Here is a 20,636-nt window from a genome sequence, read left to right as displayed (position 1 = left end):
TCTTTGAAACCAATTTAAACACATTGAATTGTTGAAAGATTAAAAACCACAGTCAGCTAATTACACTCTCTCTCATCTCTTATTCAGCAAATGAATCACTTTTCATTACCACTTAGCTGAAGTACATGAATTTCTGCCTAATTAGAAATGTTGTAGATGGAACATTAGCAAGAATGGAGCGGGTCAGGATATCTTTGCTGCTTCATTTTTAATTCCTAACAGTAGAGTCTGAGAGGAAAGAAGAGAGAAGTCATTAAATAATTTTAAATTATTTATAAAAATTACTTTGCCCAAATTATAATTATTTTTTCCCCAAACGGTCTCAAATGTCTAACAGAATGAAAGAAAAAGCAGTTCAACATTGATTTTAATGAACATTTTAATGTTATGTAGAACAGAACATTATGAATACAATGGAAACAAAGTTTTATCAATAAAAAAAAATTTCAACACAAAGTGGGGAGGTAATAATTTGATACCTATATTATAGTATTTATTTTTAAAAATATTCCCAGCTTGAGGGTGAAAACAATTAATTTTGCATTCCAAACTCTAGAATCATGATTTTCATGTGAGCTTAACGCAGAATTACAGCAGGAAAACAAAAACACTTTAATTAATTTCCTTTATTTGCCATTAAATCAATAAAATCTTTGACTGCTACAGGTCTCCTTTAATAATATATATTTAACTCCTCTCTATTGGAACCATATTGCTAATGCCATATTATATACACTCAAACCAAAACAAAACAAATATTGTATAAAATCTAAAAGCCAACATCGTTGAATTCTAACATTTATATTTAAGGTTTTAAGAATTTTTACCTTTTCAATTTTTTGAAAAGACACCAAAAAAAATAAAAATAAATATTTTTCTCTTTTGACTGTTCCTGACTGATAAATGGTGGCTACAGGGATAAACACGGAAGGAAGCCTCGCCAAGTTAACCACTGCAAATTGTAAATAATGACTGCTAAAAACAAACAAAAACTCTGGAGGGTTTTTTTTTTTTTTCTTTTAAAGGAAACCATAGAGCAGTCCTGAAAAAAATATTTTTCCTAGTTCTGCAAAGGATAATTATAGCAGAAGACATGGGAAAAGTCCCACAGCTATCACCAATCGCTTAAAGAGGTTTCGTTACAATAAAAATTTGGATAGTATAATAGTAATAGCAGTGTTGCTGGAACATTAGCAAAAGTATATACATTCCAGTTACCTTTGATTTAGCCATAATCACATATGTATGCCTTTTTTGGACAAAAATATATATTTTTATAAAAAACTGATCATCCAACTTTAATGATTTCATTTATGGACTCAAGAGTGGTAGTAAAAGGAACAGACCCAATTATGACAAGGCGATTCAGGGACAGAAAAATCAAGTTCCTCAGGAAAAGAAAAGTATAAAATTAGAGATTCAAACACATTTATTCAGCCCTATTCCAGACTTCCCACAAATCATGATGTTAAAATGGGCTCTTCGATTTATAAAGGCTTTCCAGGTCTCACTACCGCATGTGTGGTCTATTCTTACTGGGAAAAATGATTTTTACTGCCTCATCTGAAGTGCCCTTGCCTGTCCATCTGAAATACTAGATACTTCACTTTTATAAAACAGCCTTTTTTTGGTTCTTTATGTAGGTTTAAATTTTAATTAATTGATAAAAGAAAGGGGAGTTGATTAGCATTTTCCATCCCAACATCACCTATCTTCACCGCTAAAAATCCTTCATTCAATCTGCTCCTTTACAATCTCTCATTTGCTAAAGTTGGCGAAATTTGCAAAGGCATCTTGCTTGGGTTGCACAGTTCCAGAAGTCATGGCTAAGTTGGGCATGCCCATTCCCATTGTGCCTGCCAGGCCCATCCCAGCAGTTGACATCCCTATGTTCATGTTCATGCCCATCATACTCTGGTTCATCATTGGAGTATTTCCAAGAGGGGCCATTCCCATTGTGCCAGTCATCACACCAGGCATGCTCATAGGCATGGGTCCCCCCATCAAAGGGTTAGTTTGGGGCCGGACAGGAAGTATGTTTGATGGAGAACTGAGGTTCACAGCTCCAAAACTTTGAGTCATCACATTCATAGGTTGTTGCATATCTACCAGAAGAAAAGAGACAAAAGAACTTCACATTAGATTCATCAAGCAGAAGAATAAAACAATCTTCTTGACCATCAACACTTGTAACTCCTAATAAAATTCTTTTATGGTGATTTTACAAGGTAAGTCAATTAACTTGCACTATTTGCTCTAGAAAAATACTCTGTGGCTGTTAACTCTGGTTTCCCAAAGATGCAGAAACAGTTAAGAGTGGGCTGGGGGAAAACACGAGGCAGTTTGATATCATTCTGACAGAATTTAGTGTTGAATCCAACCTGACCTAACAAGTTGTCAGGAGCTGTTGTGTATCAAAAGCCTTAAAAAAGTTTATACCCTTTGACTCACTCTATTTTTAGAACATTACACTAAGGAAGAAAAACACAAGTACAAAGATTTATATAAAATCATGGAGTTATTTACAATAGCAAAAAGCAGGGAACAACAGAAATAACCAACAATAAAGAAATTCAACACTGGTATGACACATAACTATAAATATCTAAAAATCATTTTTTCTTAAAAATATTAAATACAGGAAAATGATAATTTAATGCTGAATGACAGCTGCAAGAAACAAAACAATATACATAGAGTGACTTCGAGTATTAAAAATATGGTTAGAAAAGATAGAAAATACGAATTAATAGCGATTATCCCTGGATTACGGAGGTGAGATGATTTTTGTTTCCTGGTCATATTTAATTATATTTAAAACATTTTCTACAACAAATATTTTTATTTTAGTGATCAGACTCCCAAAACTCACCATAATACATACACAATCATGTTATTATGCCAAGAGCAGGATACAAAGTAATCTGAATATGCCAGGGTGTACATCAATCATTGGGGGGGAGGGGGAATCCTAAGCAATACACAGTTGCCTTTAGTACAATCAATGTCATGTATTTTTATTTCATGGCTTACACTAGTCTTGGCACAAGGGTAAAGATTACAAGTGCACAAAGAAGCAAGTTGTCTCATGGTAACTTACTCTGCTGTTGAATCATTGTATTGAGCGATGGCTGCTGGGGTTTGGAAGGCTGCATACCGGGTAGTAAATTGTCTAGGCTGATGTTCACACTGGGGTCAGACCAAGTAGAGGGCAGGGTTTTGCTGACTGACTTCTGGACCATATCTGTATTCTGATTATAGAGAGGATTAGGCTTCTGCAGCACTGTGCTAACATTTTGCAAAGGCTGGAAAATAAAAAAATGCTCTAAAAATTAAACATCTGCTCAATAAAGGTTATCAAATGGCAATTTAATCACAGTAACTCCAGATATACATGAGACTTAGTAATAAACTCTTGAAACCAAAAGAACCACAAATGTTCTAGGCTAAATTCTTCAAGCTGAATCACTAGCCTCCCCAGAATGTTCCTCTGAATCCCCAATCATGTTTGGGGTGAAAAAAAAACCCAACATATTTACACGAACAATTACCCTCCCATCACCCAAAGTCTAGAAGCCACCATCCCAGGGCCATTGCCAACTTCAGGTTAGTACAGCTTTAAGGAAATATACAAGTGGAAATTTATTCTTACAAGATAGAATTTAGGACATGATTTCTCATGTTATAAAAAGCAAAACCATCAAAGCGGCAAATTATATTGCACAAATCTTGACTGACATGTTCCTGCTCCATGTACACTTCTATTGCCTAAAGTGAGCAACACTAGCGGAACTTGATATATGGGGACCAGTTCAGGAGAAAGGAGAAATTCAGGAGAAAGAAGCAGGGATGCCTGGTAGTTACTAAGGATAACTATGAAAAGGGTAGACGAAGGGAAATGAAAAGGAACAGGAAAAATAATTTAAAATGTACCAGTGCAAAGAATTACAACACAGCTGCAATTAAGACTGCAAGTAAGTAGACTGGCTTTACACTTAGACCACATGAAAGACTCTCAAAGAATCAACTGGCTTGGGCTTATTTAGTGGTGCACCGTTCAATTTAATGGTACTGGTGTGCCCTTGATGTCCTTTTCTTAATATTAGGTCCAACTTGTTATGCACAACAGTCACCTTTCTGCTTCTTTCTTCTCTTCCTCCATCCCAACACCCAAAGAGGAGAATCTACATATTAAAATGAGTAATTAGTATCATAAAAAATATTCAGAATTGCTCGAATCAAAAACAGCAAGCTCCTGGTATAACTCAGGCACATATATTCTAACCCTGTGTTTGTCTGAATTCCAAATTAATACTAGGTAATTTAGATTTAACTGTAAAAAAGTGAATTAAAAAATTCCCATTTAGTGGTTTTCCTGTATGAAAATGAGAGTTGAGGGGCGCCTGGGTGGCTCAGTCGGTTAAGCGTCCGACTTCAGCTCAGGTCACGATCTCGCGGTCCTCGAGTTTGAGCCCCGCGTCGGGCTCTGGGCTGATGGCTCAGAGCCTGGAGCCTGCTTCCGATTCTGTGTCTCCCTCTCTCTCTGCCCCTCCCCCATTCATGCTGTGTCTCTCTCTGTCTCAAAAATAAATAAAACGTTAAAAGAAAAAATTAAAAAAAAAAAAGAAAATGAGAGTTGAAAGAAGAGCCTATATAAAGATTACATAATGTAGAACAGGCCCAAAATAGGGAAGAGTATTCGTCATTTTAGAGACTGATTTTCTATATTAGTAACGATTGCCTATAACCACTGAGTGACACCTCTTTAAGGATCAGAGATTTTACTGAGTGAATATAGGCCACGGGTGAAGCAATAGCTCTATTCCTTCTTAAAAACAGTTTTTATTAAACTATTAAATACAAAATTATTTATTAATTCAATAAATTTTTATGAAGTGACTCCTCTGTGTAAGGCATCACGCTTCGCTTTGCATGGCCTACAAGATGGGTGAGAGGCCTTGCCCTCTAGAACCTGAATGACTATAGTAGGGGAAAAAAATGTAAGGTAAATGCAATGTGCCAAAACAACCTATGTATGGCTTATTTTTCTATTTCATGTTAGTTTATCATTACATCAGTTACAGAATCTCAGAGATGAGGAATCTGCAAGGGACACAGACAACTTACCTGTGATCTTGACATGGGCAACCCCAGGCCTACAGTATTAGTGCTCATCATGGAGAAATTCATACTCTGGGAAGATGTCATGGTTGCCTGGGACGAGCCCATAAGATCAAACAGGTCTGAAGAATGTGAGGCAGCTGGAGGCGGGCCTAAAGCTGATTGTGAGCCACTGACAAGTTCCACAGCTGGCTGTGAGGCATTGCCAAAGAGCTCACCGCTGGAGGCAACAGGACCTGATGGGGCTTGATTAAAGGCACTCCAGTCACCAAAGTCTCCATTCCCACTTGTTGCCGTAACTGAGAAAGAAAGGACAACAGGGGTAAGAAACTTTCTGAAATGCACAGAACAAATAGAACAGTCTACGAACTGAAACAAATTAGAGCCGATCTGTGTCCACCCAGATTAACATCTGCATATACCATCTCCATCTGGACATTATTTTTTCTCACGAATATTCCACAAATGTTAACAAGGTGGCAAAGGAAAAAAAATCCACATATAAAGTAAAATTCACCTCATAGCAGGTCTGGGGTGATACGTAGAAATTACAATCAAAAGTTTCTTCAACCTGAGTTTGCATATTAAATATGCTGCCAGCTCAACAAATATGAAAAGGAGAAAGAAAACTTACCTGGTAAAAGTTTTTTTGGGGAGATCGAGAATCCTCATGTGAAGAGACACTCAACAAAATTAGAGAATTCAACTCATTTCACCCATTCATTACTTGGAAAGGTTCAAAGAGAAATCAAACTATGACTTACATGGTCTCAAGTAAATAAAAACTCAAATTCATGACATTAAATTTATAAAAAAATGAAAAAAAAAAGCACAGAGAAAAGGACTCAGTAAAATTAAGAGTAGGGTTAGTAAATTTCTGCAAGAAGTTCTCACTCTTTTGGCCATGCTTCCATTGACAACACAAGGGCTATAGATAGCCATGGTATAACCCTAGCACAGCGCTTGCTTCCAGTGGGACTGTTCTCTCACTCTCTTTCATCTACCTATCTAATCTAGTCTATCCATTTATTTAAAAATTTTTTAAGTTTATTTATTTTGAGATAGGGCAAACAGGGGAGGGGCAGAGAGAGAGGAAGAGAAAGAATCCCAAACAGGTTCCATGCTATCAGAGTGGAGCCTGATGTGGGGCTCAAACTCACCAACTGTGAGATCATGACCTGAGCTGAAACCAAAAGTCAGACGCTTAACCAGCTAAGCCATCCAGGCGCCCCTCAATTTATTTATTTAAATAAAAAGCAGGGTACAGTCTTAAGAGGGGAACTCAATGCTAATATTTAAAACAAAGGGAAGGGGCGTCTGGGTGGCTTAGTCGGTTGGGAGTCTGACTTCGGCTCAGGTCATGATCTCACGATTCCTAAGTTCAAGCCCCGTGTTGGGCTCTGTCCTGACACCTCGGAGCCTGGAGCCTCTTTCGGATTCTGTGTCTCCCCCTCTCTCCCCTGCTCATGTTCTGTCTCTGTCTCTCAAAAATAAATAAACATTAAAAAAATTTAAAAAAAAAAAGGGAAAACCCCTCAATACTACAAAGATAATTACAACAAGTTTAAGATTTAATGCATTCAATAATGTAAAAGTTGTTAAGAGGTTAATTGACAGATGGACTACAATGCTTAACAGCATGGATTTTGTACCTTACTAGCTAAGTGACCCTAGGCAAGTTACATAACCCTCTCTGTGTCTCACTTTGTAAAAAAAATCTAAGTTGTAAAGATTAAATAATATAATATACAGTAAGTGCCATTTATAGTTTGTTATTGTTACTATGGATTAATTGTGAAAACACAGGGGAGGACCAAAGTACCGCAATCTCTTTCGTTTAGGTATGCCAGAAAAAAGTGTAAGTCACGCTTCTATAAATTCTGCAATACATCTACTATTTGGAACACAATAAATATAAAGGCAATTGATACTTAAAAATGTTCTTTTTTAAGTAGACTATGCATGATTCTAAGTAAATAAACCTTTCCTTAAGAAAGGGACAAATAAATAAGAATTAATGGAAGTTGAAAAAGCAAAGGTGAAGAAAGAGCTACATATAAACTGTCATCTGAAAGAGAATAGTATATATTGCCAAGTTAAAAACACCGTCACTCTGTTCTCCATGTTCACTTACAACTTGGAAATACATTTTGTCTAGCCTAAAGGTAACCAGCCATTGCAATACTGTCTCTCACTATGCTAAATATCTAAAGAGAACAATAACATTAAGTCTTTAAAATTATTTTCTTCTATTACCATATTAAAATGTAAGCCCCTTCAAAAGAAAATAAGTCACTTAGAAAATCCACACTCTACCAACAATTTAATACAAGAACTGGGCTAATCTTCATTACCTCAGGGTTTTACTATAAAACATGTCTTTGATCTTCTTTACAAAAAAGAGACTGAATTAAGAGTTTTACAATTAGTTCTATATATTAAACAATTTAAACTAATTTAAGAAAGACTGCTGGATAAAGGTACTTTATGCTGATATTCTATTTGCTTGATCTATAAAACAGAGTAAGAATGGAAACTGGGGCAAAATGTGTTGCCCCATCTGAAAACTTTATCTGAGATGATTAATCATAGGAAGAAGAGATTTCTAGTAGGGCATATATTGTTCAGAAATGATTAATCATTGTTGCAACAGTTTCAGCCCCTTGCGTAATGGTGATCAGGTTATATTAATCACATGCATACAGATGAAGAGATGTATCACTTAGCAACATTAACATATTCGAATTATTTGCATAGTAGGCAAGTTTATGTACATAAAAACTTTTGAGAATTACACAGACAGTCTGTAAAATTAGGGCAATGTTTATCTTCCACTTGACTTGCCTGAAGTAAGTTATTAACCCTTAGAGGGCATAACCACGCTTTTGAAATGAAGTTAATTACTCCACAATTCTGGTTTCTGGGAAATACTCAGAATTTACACAAGTAGGCTATCAAAACCCCAGATGATTAAAACCTATGCATCTTTCTTCCTAAATCCTCACAAACCTCAATCAGGCATTAGTAAATATAAATTTTAATTCCATTAATCGAATGGTTACTGTACCTGAAATGAGTAAGGCTCACTCAGCTAAATTACACATTTTTCTCCCTGCCTCACTTCATGTTTAAAAGTTATAACTAAATTTTCATACTCTCTCTCAAACTTCAGACTGATTTTATACAAAAAAACCTTATAGCCAACTCCTTTATAACTTAAAGAAGAAAGGACACTTAATGAACTTAGTCCCTTTCTATACACTTTTATAGACATTACTCTGTCCTTATAAAGAACCATGTCAAGTGATGTTCCTGATTCTAAAGTTGGGAGGCTCAGAAGCTTTTCCAAAGTTAAACAGCTACCATAGTATATGGCAGGGACAGTAAGGTAAAAAATAGTAACGAAGAAAGGGAAAAAAAGACAAGCGCTTCATTTCAATCCCTGATGTTTAAACCTACGTTGTTAGTTACAGGTAAAGATTTGATATCTGAATATACTGCAAAATGACCACTACGATAAGTCTAAGGCATTTTTAAAATTTCTAATCTGACATGAAGAGAAGTTTTGCCTGAGGTTCAATTGCTCACTATTTAAGGATGTGTCAAAATGAAGTTTATTTTTTTACAGAAATCCTCTTAATATATTTAAATCACAAAGAAATAAATTTTACTAAGATAGTCTGCCTAATCCCATCCTTGGGATCATAACATATAAGCTAAACATAAACCATAATATTCATCCCACTAAACTGAGATTATTTACACTTATTCACACTCCCCACCCAAACTGCCCCGCCCCCCAAAACTAAACAAGAGTCACTTATGAATAAGAGCAATTTTATTTAGGTGTGCCTGCCTGAGTAGTTTACAACCACATTAATCCATTTGGCACATTAAGACACTGACCCAGTAAAATACTTTTGTGAATAAATCCTTTAGGATTTAGGAATGATAAATATTACAAGGAGTAAAATACCAAAATGAAGCTGATCTGGTGGGGAAGGGAGTTATTTGGTTTTGATAACCTTTTCTGGTTTATCAAACCTATTTGGTTTTGATAACCCCTAGATTTCTGACCAAATTGTATCATACCTTGGGAGGGGAAACTGCCTGATGCAGCAGCTGAGCCAAAATCAGCAAATCCTCCAAATAAATCAGCTGATCCTCCTAGAAATTAAGCATGAAGAAAAGTTAAACTGATAAAACCACAGAACCACTGACAGCAATTTCAGGAAGCCATTTTTGCACCACACTTAAAAACTACCCAATATTAGAGGCTCCAGAGCCATTAGAAAAGCTAGTTTGTAGGTCTAGGTTTTCATGTCACCATGTTCCTTTTAAACTACCACAAACTCTTACATTCCTCAGTTCTTTACCTTGTAAGTAATTGACACCACATTTGTGATTAAAGTTATCCCTCACTTACATTGCCTGAACATAGTGTGGACCTGTGGTTTATCCAGTCAATTATGCTCTTTGTAAGAATCTTCAGTGGATGCTAAAACCTGGGTAAAATGTTGCTAGGTAATAAGATACATAATCGCTAAACATCACCCCACAGACTACTCGGTAAATACAAAGGAATGAAACTACTTTTACAATGGACAAACTGAATGGATATCATCCTAAACAACTGATTAAATTTAATGTCACTAGTAATCAGATAAAATAGTATTCATGGGCTCTCTAATGCAAGGAACTCAAAAGGAGATCATCACCTGTGTTAAGAATTCCCACCAAAAATATTTAATCTGAATCTAATCATAAGGAATGAATCAGACAAATTACAAAGTGAGTGACATTTTGCAAAACAACTCTCCAGATTCTTCAGAAAATGTCAACATCATAAAAGACAAAAAAGGCTGGGACTGCTAGAGATTAAAGGAGTCTAAGGAAACATGACAAGTACATGAAATGCATGATCCCTGATTGGATTATGGATTTTTAAAAAAGTGCTATCCTGAAGTGACATAATTGAGACATCAGGAAAATTTGAATATGGTCTGTATACTAGACAATACTGTTTAAATGTTAAACTTCCCAAGTATGATAACTGTATTGTAATTATTATAAAGAAGAATGTCCTTGTTGTAAGAAGTTATATGCTGAAGTATCCTGGGGGCAGAATGTCCTGGTATTTCCAATTTTCTCTCAAATGGTACACAATAAACAAATGGTATACAGCAAATTAAAAACAAAAAAAAAAGATCTAGAGAGAGATAAAGAAAATGTGGCAAATTTTCTGTAGGTTTGAAATGAGATCCAGAGGCTGCAAATCAATCTCTGTGTGCATAACATCACATTCTGATAAAAATTTTTATTTGTGGGGTGCCTGAGTGGCTCAAGTCAGTTGAGCGTCTGACTTTGGCTCAGGTCATGATCTCGCAGTCCCTGAGTTCGAGCCCCGCGTCTGGCTCTGTGCTGACAGCTCAGAGCCCGGAGCATGCTTCGGATTCTGTGTCTCCCTCTCTCTCTCTGCCCCTCCCCAACTCACACTCTGTCTCTGTCTCTCAAAAATGAATAAATGTTAAAAAAATTAAAAAAAATTTTTGTAAACATTATGTGGTTACAAATATTTACTTTCACCTACAAATTGAACAGTAATATTACACTCAATTTTAATATGCCATTTCTGTCAATTCAGTTATCAATGGAATAGCAATAGCCAAAGGATCTAAAACCTTAAATACCTGTCCTTATTTTTCTTTGCCCTTAAAGATTTCACCTCTTAAGAGTCACAACCTTAGAAGTTTAGAGTGGCAGTTCAATTATGGTGCTTTTAGTGTTATGCGAACATTATATAGGTTACATCACAGCTGCTTAGCCTGCAGTGCTTAGAAACTAGCCAGGTGGGACTGGAACATCTGGGCTGCACTCAAATACCACCGGGGACAGCTTCCAACATCTGGTGCCATTTCTGAATTGTCTTATCGCTGCAAGACATTCTGCCCCATCTGCTACACTCAACTGGGTTAATTAAACTAGAACCATCTCCCCTTCTTAATAAATGGCCAGCAGTAATACAAGGAACAAATCAGCTTCTTATACATGTGTACCTGGTATTTCTTTTTAATGCACATTTACTGTAGGCAACTATCAGCAGGCATAAACATTTCTCATTTTTTTACCTCATTACAGATGCACATACTCACATATATCCTTACTCATCATGAACTAACTCCTACCAAGGCCAAGTTTCTCCACTCTTACCAACACTACAGCTCATCTAGCTACTTTTGCTTTATCCAAAGGATAATAATATGGTGATTTGTTTTTCTCTTCTTTGAAGATACATACATCATGATAAAATGAGGGGAGGGGCATAAAAAATCCATGAGCTATATTCTTAAACTATATAAACAAGGACATATATTAATAAAAGCTAGCAGGGAAATGAATGTTGCAAACGGCTGCTGCTTTATATTCATAAATTTGTCTTCTGTATTGTTCCTTCATGTTAAAAATATTGATCAAAGTATACTGTTAGGTAACAGAATGACAGTTAATCATATATGGTAACATTAAGGGATTTGAAAATTGGAGATTATTTTAATTTGCTTCATCTGACAGTGAATAAACATCAATATGTAATTTATTATGGTAAAACAGCTAGGGATTTTCAAATCTTTTCCAGTCTGGGCTACAAAGAAAATGCATGATGCAGAAAAAGGCATCTGAATACTACAGGATCCTAACTTCAGACTGGGTAAGATGTTTTATTTTTGTCATATCCTAATTTGATATTTCAGATAATTACCTACTTTGGTTATTCCACTGTCCTACATTCTAACATTTAAACTGAAATTATACTCTACTTATAACTTATCTATAGCAAATATTCTACCTCTTCATACTATAGGGAGTCTGATTTCAACATAACCAATTTACAAACACTGCAAGTAAAGAATGGAAACACACATAAATATTTTACAAAAGGAAGTCACCTTTTCTTGAAAAGGACTTAAAATTTTCTCTAATCTTTTGAAGTGCCACAAATTATGGTTCTACATAGGTTTTACACAATGTGACCTTCAACTCTGAAAACTATCTCAACAATTCAAAAATCTCTTTATTTCTATTAGGAAAAGTTTCTCTCTCTAGGGAGGACTGTCCCTACCTAGATGTATGATGTTATTCATATCAATATCTTAAATTCAACACAAATTTTCTATACTGAACCATTTTCCCAGATAATTTCTATCTAAGGGAATTTAAATAAAAGAGTGCACCAAAAACTGCTGCATGTGGAAGACTGCTAAATTTCACAACAAGAGCTATTCTTCAAGATTCCCACATGAGAGCTGTCATTATAAATGAACCATTTCCATCTGCCTTTTCAGGACAGCAAGGAGGTTATTTACAATCACCAGCTGGGAACATGTATTTTCCAAAGCAATACTGTGAACAGGAAAAATATAGCTGCACTAGACAGTGCTTAAGCTACAAATGGAAATTTTCTTCAACAAAGAACTTAATCCAGATTACAATATAAAAAACAAACTTCTGCAAGAAGAATTCTAGTTAAGTACAAAATTAAAATGACAAAATGCAAAAAATTATAAATCTATGACAAAGATTAATACATATACATAAGAAGTTTAAATATAAAACAATAAGGATACATACTCCCACTCAAAGAAATGGACAAAGGAATATGAATACACAGGTTACAACTGGTCTATAAAAACATGGGAAATTTTCAAACTCACCAAACAAATGCAAAATTAAATGAAATGTTATTTTCTCCTTAACCAAACTGGATGGTTCTGAAAGATATGATTCCACTACTATAATAGAGAAAAATTTGGACAAAAACCCCCCAAAACCTAACACTCCCCAAATAAGAAACTGATTGGTTAAATAAATTACAGTATATCCATACAGGATTAAGATATAAGGCAGTTAAAAATCTGTAAAGGAATACCAACGATCATAGGGAAACAGTCATGAGATTTCAGGTGAAAAGCAGTTCATAGGGGAAAAAGAAAAACAACAACAAAAAAAACCCTTATCCAAAAGCCTGAAAACATTTTGCCACATAATAAATGTTTAAACAAATATATTGACTGAATACATAGAAAGTATATTTAAAAAAAGAGTATTCACCCAAATTATTAATAGTTTATGTATCCAAGTCATGGCGAATCACTTGTTTTCCATCAAATTTCTAAAATGAGCATGCATTACTTTCAATTAGTGAAGAGAACGTTAAACCTTTTTATTTTTAGTAAGCTTGGCTTACTAGACAACTTACAGACAACTCCCATGGAAATTCTAATACATAAACTGGTGTACTGAATATATAACAACATGGTTCATATTCAAGTGAATAATCCTCAACTAATTTTTGTGATTACTAGGTACAAGGCAACAGGTTCAAATACAAATGTAATAAAAATTTTAAATTTGACATACTTCAATCTTTAAAAAAACTTTTAAACTAAAAAAAAGAATTCAAAACATACTGCAAGTCAGGTAATGTCTTTCTATTTGCACTGAGTATGGTGTATTTTCTCTTCAACCTTATTTATGAACTTACAGAATAGTACGTTAATCAAGACTTAAATTCCTTAATTAGAAAGGAACAAAGGAGACGATGCAGACTTTTAAAGAGATGAGATATACTAAAAAATGAAATGGGATGTTTTTGGCATTCTAGTTGGTTTATTTTCTAAATACTTTGAATTATTCATTTTTAAAAATGTTTACTTAGAAATGTACTATATGTAAAAGCCACCAAAATATCCTTTCAGTGCAGATTTTATAAGAACATCACCAGAGTGGGATATGTATCAAGACAGTCTCAAATAAATCTTGGTGAATGGGTTTCACATGTGTATTTTAAAACTTGGTAGATATTCTACATTTTACCACACATGCTTTTGAAGATGTTAACAAAAAGGATGTAGTAACACATAAAAAAAAGAAAACCTGAGCATATCCTCAAAGGAGGTATTTATCTGGTGAGAGGTACAGATGCTGCCATATCTGCTTAGGTTTACAGTTCATGCCCATATTACTTGCATGATAGTAATATCGTAAGTATAGGCACATCTGGTAAATGACACCCAAGTGGCATGCCGAATAGTAATGCTAATATGGTTGATTCAGTGCTCGCTTCGGCAGCACATATACTAATATGGTTGATTCTTAGACTTTTTCGTGTGTAGGTACTAAAGATTTAATATCCAATATTTTTACCACTGCTGAATTCAATTTAAAATATATTACTAAAGGGGCACTTGGGTGGTTAAGTAGGTGGCTCAGTGTCCAATTTTTGGTATAGGGCTCAGGTCATGATCTCATGGTTCATGAGATTGAGCCCTGCATCAGGCCCTGTGCTGATGGTGCAGAGCCTACTTGGGATTCTCTTTCTCCCTCTCTCCCTGCCCCTCCCCCGCCTGCACACGTGCATATGCAAGCTCTCTCTCTCAAAATAAATAAACTTAAAAACAAAACAAAAATAAAATATATTATTAAAGTATTTAAATAGAGATTTGGAGTAACAAAATTTATGTGCTGATTTGGGGGGGGGGGTCTACACAAACTGGTTAAACATACTATTTCAAATAACTTTAAAAAAATAATTCTGATGTCAACCCACATTCAGCTTGTTTTTAGACAATACTATGATAAAACAAACATTTAAGGCAAGAAGCCTTCCAGATTTCATTCAAGTTTTGTCTCAATTATTGTATTAATATTAATCGCTACTTCTATTTAATTAGTCAATCTACTGTTTGCACTGGAGAAGAAAAACCACTCAACAGTTTTTTGCCAAGCAAAGGAAGCATGTTGGTATTTAATAATTCTCTCTGTTCAAAGCAATCTTGGTATCACGGAGGAAAAAAGTTACATCACTTATCTGACCTTCCTAGTTAATTTTTCTCTGATTGCTTCATTAAAACTTTCCACAAATGCATGAAAAGGGGTCCTTAATATTTCATGCTAGAGAGTCCAAAATAGTTGATATTCTGTGACACTATGTCTGAATTATATGACCACATGCTAACTAACAGTTAATACTACAGTTAAAATTTTAAACATACAGAAAGATAGCACATAAATTGTTAAACCACTGATGTAGTTGTTTGTAACCTTTGGCATGACAGTTCAATAGAGTTTACAGTATAATTTTAGAAAGAGTTAGTTATAGAAAAAAGGGAATAGGAACTGAAGAAGCTCAGAAACTTGGTTGAACCAGATGCCCCATGAAGTTCACTCTGAGTCCAAGAATTTTACAATAATGAACAAGGAGAAGATAATAACAGAAGATTTTCTATTAATTACATGTCTTTAACTATCAATGAAAAGTAATTTCCATCACAGACTTCCACTCAAACACTAATGTAAATTTCAAAACAATTCATTTTTGAAAAATCACTACACATATCAAGGAACAATAGATTTACTTTGCATTGCTTATACACCAATCTTCCCATTTACGTTTTAATGTGAAATAAACTTTAAACAGATTGGGAAAGATGGTCTTTAAACAAAAGTTGTATTTCTTAAGCTGTTTTGACTTGCAGCATAGGACTTTGTTAGAACTACATAATCATTAAATGCAACCTAAAATGTCAACTTTCTTGAAAACAATATGTAGGGAATAACTCAAAATCTGGCATTTACTGAAAATCTAATCAAAGAAATCACTAATCCCAACTATAAGAAAATCTTGGTAAAGAAAGTATTCTTTTGCTACAGCCCCCTTAAAATATGTCAGGTAGGTAGTTACCTACTTTCATAGAATGCCCCTTTCCTCCAAAGCTCTCAGCATGTTTATCACTAGGTAACTATGTGTGACTCTTTGATTAATGATTACTTCCTCCACCTGACGTTCCCATGAGGGCAAGAACTTTGTTTCACTAAACATTATACCTCAAGCACTGAGACCAGTGTCTGGTTCAATAAATACTTATTGCATAACTGAACGAAAGCTGAAATGAACTACCATAGCTGATGTTGAGAGCCAGAATTAAGATTTAAGGAAAGAGTAAAATGGGCACAGTACATTTTGCTTATAGAGAAAGCAAAGGACCCCAAATACTCAGCACTAAGAAATTAAGGAGACAGATATTACTGAATTATTGGTCAAATATTTAAGCACACTTCTCTATTGTAGGCAATAAACAATTTTCCCCAAACAATGCTCAAGGCTCACTAATCTTATCACATTAAAAATAAATCCAATGCAAAGAATTTTATTTTTCATTCTATCATTTATATGGCATTTTGAAAAATTATTCTGAAATCGAGATTACTAAGAAGAAAGACGCCAATGTGGAAGCTTACCTGTTGACTGGCTGGTGCCATCAAACAGATCAACAAGGTCACCAGATGACTTACTGCTAGGCACTGAAGTCTGAAAACACACACAGAACTTACTAAGTTCAGAAAATAATTTATACTATTTATCCTAAATCTGCTCTCTTCATCTCTAATTCTGTAATACCTGTAATATCTTAATAAAGGTACATTTAGATTTCTGAACAAAGAGATGTGACCTTGAATCCTTATGGAGAGATAGTTATTTTTAAGTAATTCTATCCACAGCAACGTAAAATCCCTAACCTCTACACTGTTTTCCCAAATTTCACTATGGAAAATATACCTTCCAGATCCCACTGAAATCTTAATGCTATATATCAGAATCATTTAAGAAGCATTAGAAAATACTTATGCCCCAGCCCATCAGAACATATTGAGTCATAACTGCCCAGGGTGGGATCTTGGCCTATACAAGTCTGACAAAGCTCGCTTGAGAATTCTAAGGCATAAGAAGGTCTGAGATCCACTAGATTAGAGACCAAGATCCTATCCAGCTTTAAAATTCTATGATTTTAGATTCAATGATTCTTTGATTACTGTTTGTATACCACACAAGTCATTCTATGTTGTTTAATATACCTTCACATCTAATTGCTTCACATTTAGTTCCCAAACTAAAATGTGGGGCTGGAGTTTACAATACTATTTTTCCTTTTCCTTATAGTCCTAAGCACCTTGATGTGTATGTCCTGTGTGTTCAATACGTATATGACAAATTAGAACAGAAATGCCAGGCAATAGGGAAACACTGTAAGTTTCTAGGTATGTTAATTTGAGCCCTGAAGTACTATATGCTGGTTCAAAAAGGTTTTGAGATTAAAAGAGATCCAAGCAATTGAGTAACTTTCCAAAAACTCTGGCCTCCTTGATGTTTTTTTTGTATTAAAAAAAAATCATAAAGCTTACACTATAAATATAAGATATTTATGGCAGAGTGACATGTATTTAGTCTATACTACAAACTGATATTTAAAATCCTTTAAGATACAAAAGTCTTAATTTATCATTAAAAAAATTATACAGTTTGGATGATTTTCCCCATGTAGGCTTACATGAATTTTCCTTGTAACAGCCATTATGTATCAGGTTTTAATTATAACGATCTACCACATCCTGAATATGGCCATGAGTAAGCGAACTGTCTCCACAGCAGGGGAAAGGACCACAAAACACTAAAAGAGCCATTTCCTCTTTTTAACTACAACTAAAGTTGAGTTCTAATTATGATATTTTCATCAAAACTAAAAAGATGGGTGAAATTATACAAAGAAGATATTTGGCAAAAGTTGAGTTAACTACAATTTGCAGGATACATTAGAAAAATGTCTTCCCTAGTTTTTAGCTGCTTCTGATGCAAAGCCAGGTAAACACTAGTGGGGGGGGAGACAGACAAAACACTAGCTTGTGGCCAGGTATCTACTAAGTAGATTTCATTTTCTGTGGGTGAATAAAAAATAAATGAAGAAGGTAGAAGAAGGCAGTGCTGCCACTGATCAGTAGTGACCACCAGGCAAATAAGCCTCTCTTTATAGGCAATGACTCTGTATTAAATGGGACTGTCTCCTCTGTATATCTACTTGGTCCTCTTTTGTCATTTCTTACATCTTCTAAAATACTCCCATTTTCTTTAGTGAATCTTACTGTGTTTGGCAACCAGTGATGTTCTTAGAAAGGAACAAATGCGCTACATTCTGATTCACCACCCTTCCCAAATGAACCAAAAGTGTCATTTCTACTTTCACAGAAAGTGCACAATCATTCAGCAATTGGACAGGTTTTTTTCCCCAAAGAGATTTCTTTTTATTAATGACTCTGAGTAATACAGGCCAAATGATCTATAATTAATAAGACTGCCTACAAACGCCCAACCCTACTAACTCAGTAATTCTAAAAGTAATTCATAAGAATAAAACTGTGTTCAATGTGTAAACTCATGCCATTCCCACCTTCAGTGAAGACTGAGGTGTATGAGTTGAAGTATTCTGATCTGGACTTGCTTTGTCCCCTGTGTAATGTGCTGCTGCTCCAAGATCAATGGTTTTAGAAGGATTTGCTGTGCGCTTGTGTCTGGTTGTGGTGGTCTCTGTGGCCTGTGTGATATGGATATGCTTTGTCGTCACAGTCTCCTCTTCATCTTTGAATTCACCTTTGGGAGATCTGCCTCTTCTTGCTTTCTTTTCCTCATCACTGTCGCTAAAAGATATTAAAAATGAAGCAAAATAATAAGATGAGGGATTATTTTAAAATGGAGCCCTCAGTGATTTGAGCTAAAGAATTTCAAATGCAGTAACTCCAAAATTCCATACTTTGACTATTTGACAGAGATCAATAGAATATTATCTAAGCTATCTGAATAATGTTATATATGTGTTGGGGAGGGGAAATGAGAACCCACTCAATTCCCTAGGTAAGTCTAAAACACTACTAAAAAAACATATTTACATAAATGTGTACAAATAAAAAAAGCCTGAAATTATTCAAATGTTTATGCATTATAGATTTAAAGCTTAATTAAAAAATAAAACGGCAGGATTATTACCATATCAGAATCAACTGATGAGACTGCGAGCTTAAACATCTGCATTTGACAACCACTTTCTTGAAATGGATTGTGTGCAAACTACAGTCTCACTTAAATAACAATTCTGTCACTGACTCGTATACTAATACAAATACATAATAAATTATTACAATTCCAATGGATACCTTTTCAACCACTATCCTAACTATATTCAAATGATTAAATTCTCATCTGTAAATGTAAAAAAGAAAAAAAGGAGGTATTGCACAGTACAACAGTGCTCTATTTTACTGTAGCATGAGGAAACAAACTTTTACATAACTATGAAAACTGCTTTAGAGGAAAAAAGTATATTTAAAATGCTTTGAAAGAATTCCTTTTTAGGCATATTCAAAATGATTTTTTTTATCTTAATAGGGCAAAAGAAAAACATACACAATAAGAAAAAAAACTGGGTATTTTCATATGCCATGAATTACAAACATCAGCATTAATCTGTTCTTCAGTACTAAAGCAATTGGGTTTTTTTTTTCCTAGTGCAAGCAGGACAGAGGAATTACCTAAAATATTCCATTATCTACATTACTTAATTTTGGAGTAGATGATTTAATTTATGAATATTCTGAAATGAAACACTTAAAATTCTCCTTAAAACTATACTAATTTAACCCACACAAATCTAAAGCAATTACTACTTAAATATAAACCTATTTGGAACCTGTATAAATCAAGGATCAAGAACAGCTTCCCACAGAGTACAAACGTTAACTGTATTTTTATCTATAAGCATTTTCAGGAATCTACAAGTTCTGATTAAGTGTTCAAAAGCCCCTGTCCCTTACCAATTTCTCTCAGCAACAAATGACCTACAGATTGCCACTAAAATTTCTTACCTTTCTGATGTCCAATTTGATTTCAGTGGAAGGTATATGTTAAAAATATAAAACTGACTAGCACCCAATGAAATGGAAACTTAATATCTGATCAATGTTCATGAATCCCTGAATTTAATAATGAACTAGTAAGTCTGACATTCTGGTAACATGCCAGAGAGGTCACATGCAACTTTGTCTCAAAATCTACTCTTCCCTCACAAATACTCAAAGATGTAAAGTCCCTGGTGTGCTCCTCAGTTACTATGATAAATAATACACACTATATTTTTACTCTTTTAAACCCAAATACTCTATATGAAAGATTTAGGGACTCTAGCAGATCTTGTCTTAGAGGCAACATAAAAAAAAAAAAAAAAAAAAAAGAAAATCAAGGGAGAAGAAAGAAAAAAAAAAAAGACAAAGCAAAGAAAGAAAAACTGAGGACAGAAGAGCAAAGGAGAGAAAAGTAACAACATAAGAATGCACAGTCAGATCTCTAACCAGCCTACCTACCTGATCTCCACATCTCTTTAGGAAACAGCAACTGAATATATGGCCACTATGTTTTCTAAACCAAGCTAAAAATGTAAATACAGAGGCCACAAGAACATTAATGAGAGAAAAAAGTAGAATATCCACAGAATACTTAAATAGACACAGCTTTCCAAGTTTAGTATTTACTATTATATGCATACTCTTCAGTATAACAGAGCCAGAAATGTAGTTGTAAAATGGATATACTTAAAGTACTAAAAGTAAATTCTGGCTCTTCAAAGATCATATTCCAG

At 34.6% G+C, this 20,636-nt stretch overlaps 1 protein-coding gene across 2 annotated transcripts in view; it reads right to left on the bottom strand.

Moving 5' to 3' along the window:
- Positions 1-361: 361 nt before the first annotated feature.
- The window catches only part of CLINT1 (clathrin interactor 1), a 56,721-nt gene continuing 36,446 nt past the window's right edge, over positions 362-20,636 (bottom strand). Inside the window, exons 7-12 of one of the 2 annotated variants that reach the window (XM_049647879.1) lie at positions 18,399-18,645; positions 16,417-16,486; positions 9,214-9,288; positions 5,128-5,420; positions 3,101-3,305; positions 362-2,105 (exon numbers count right to left, since the gene is read on the bottom strand). In XM_049647879.1, the coding sequence (XP_049503836.1) occupies positions 1,759-2,105; positions 3,101-3,305; positions 5,128-5,420; positions 9,214-9,288; positions 16,417-16,486; positions 18,399-18,645 (1,237 nt within the window). In that variant the 3' untranslated portion in view covers positions 362-1,758. The remainder of the gene's footprint in view (positions 2,106-3,100; positions 3,306-5,127; positions 5,421-9,213; positions 9,289-16,416; positions 16,487-18,398; positions 18,646-20,636) is intronic. The other variant, XM_049647880.1, reaches the window with a different exon arrangement.

The sequence above is a fragment of the Panthera uncia genome, assembly GCF_023721935.1.
Source record: "Panthera uncia isolate 11264 chromosome A1 unlocalized genomic scaffold, Puncia_PCG_1.0 HiC_scaffold_17, whole genome shotgun sequence".
Lineage (NCBI taxonomy): Eukaryota > Metazoa > Chordata > Mammalia > Carnivora > Felidae > Panthera > Panthera uncia.
This window is presented reverse-complemented; position numbering and strand designations above follow the sequence as displayed.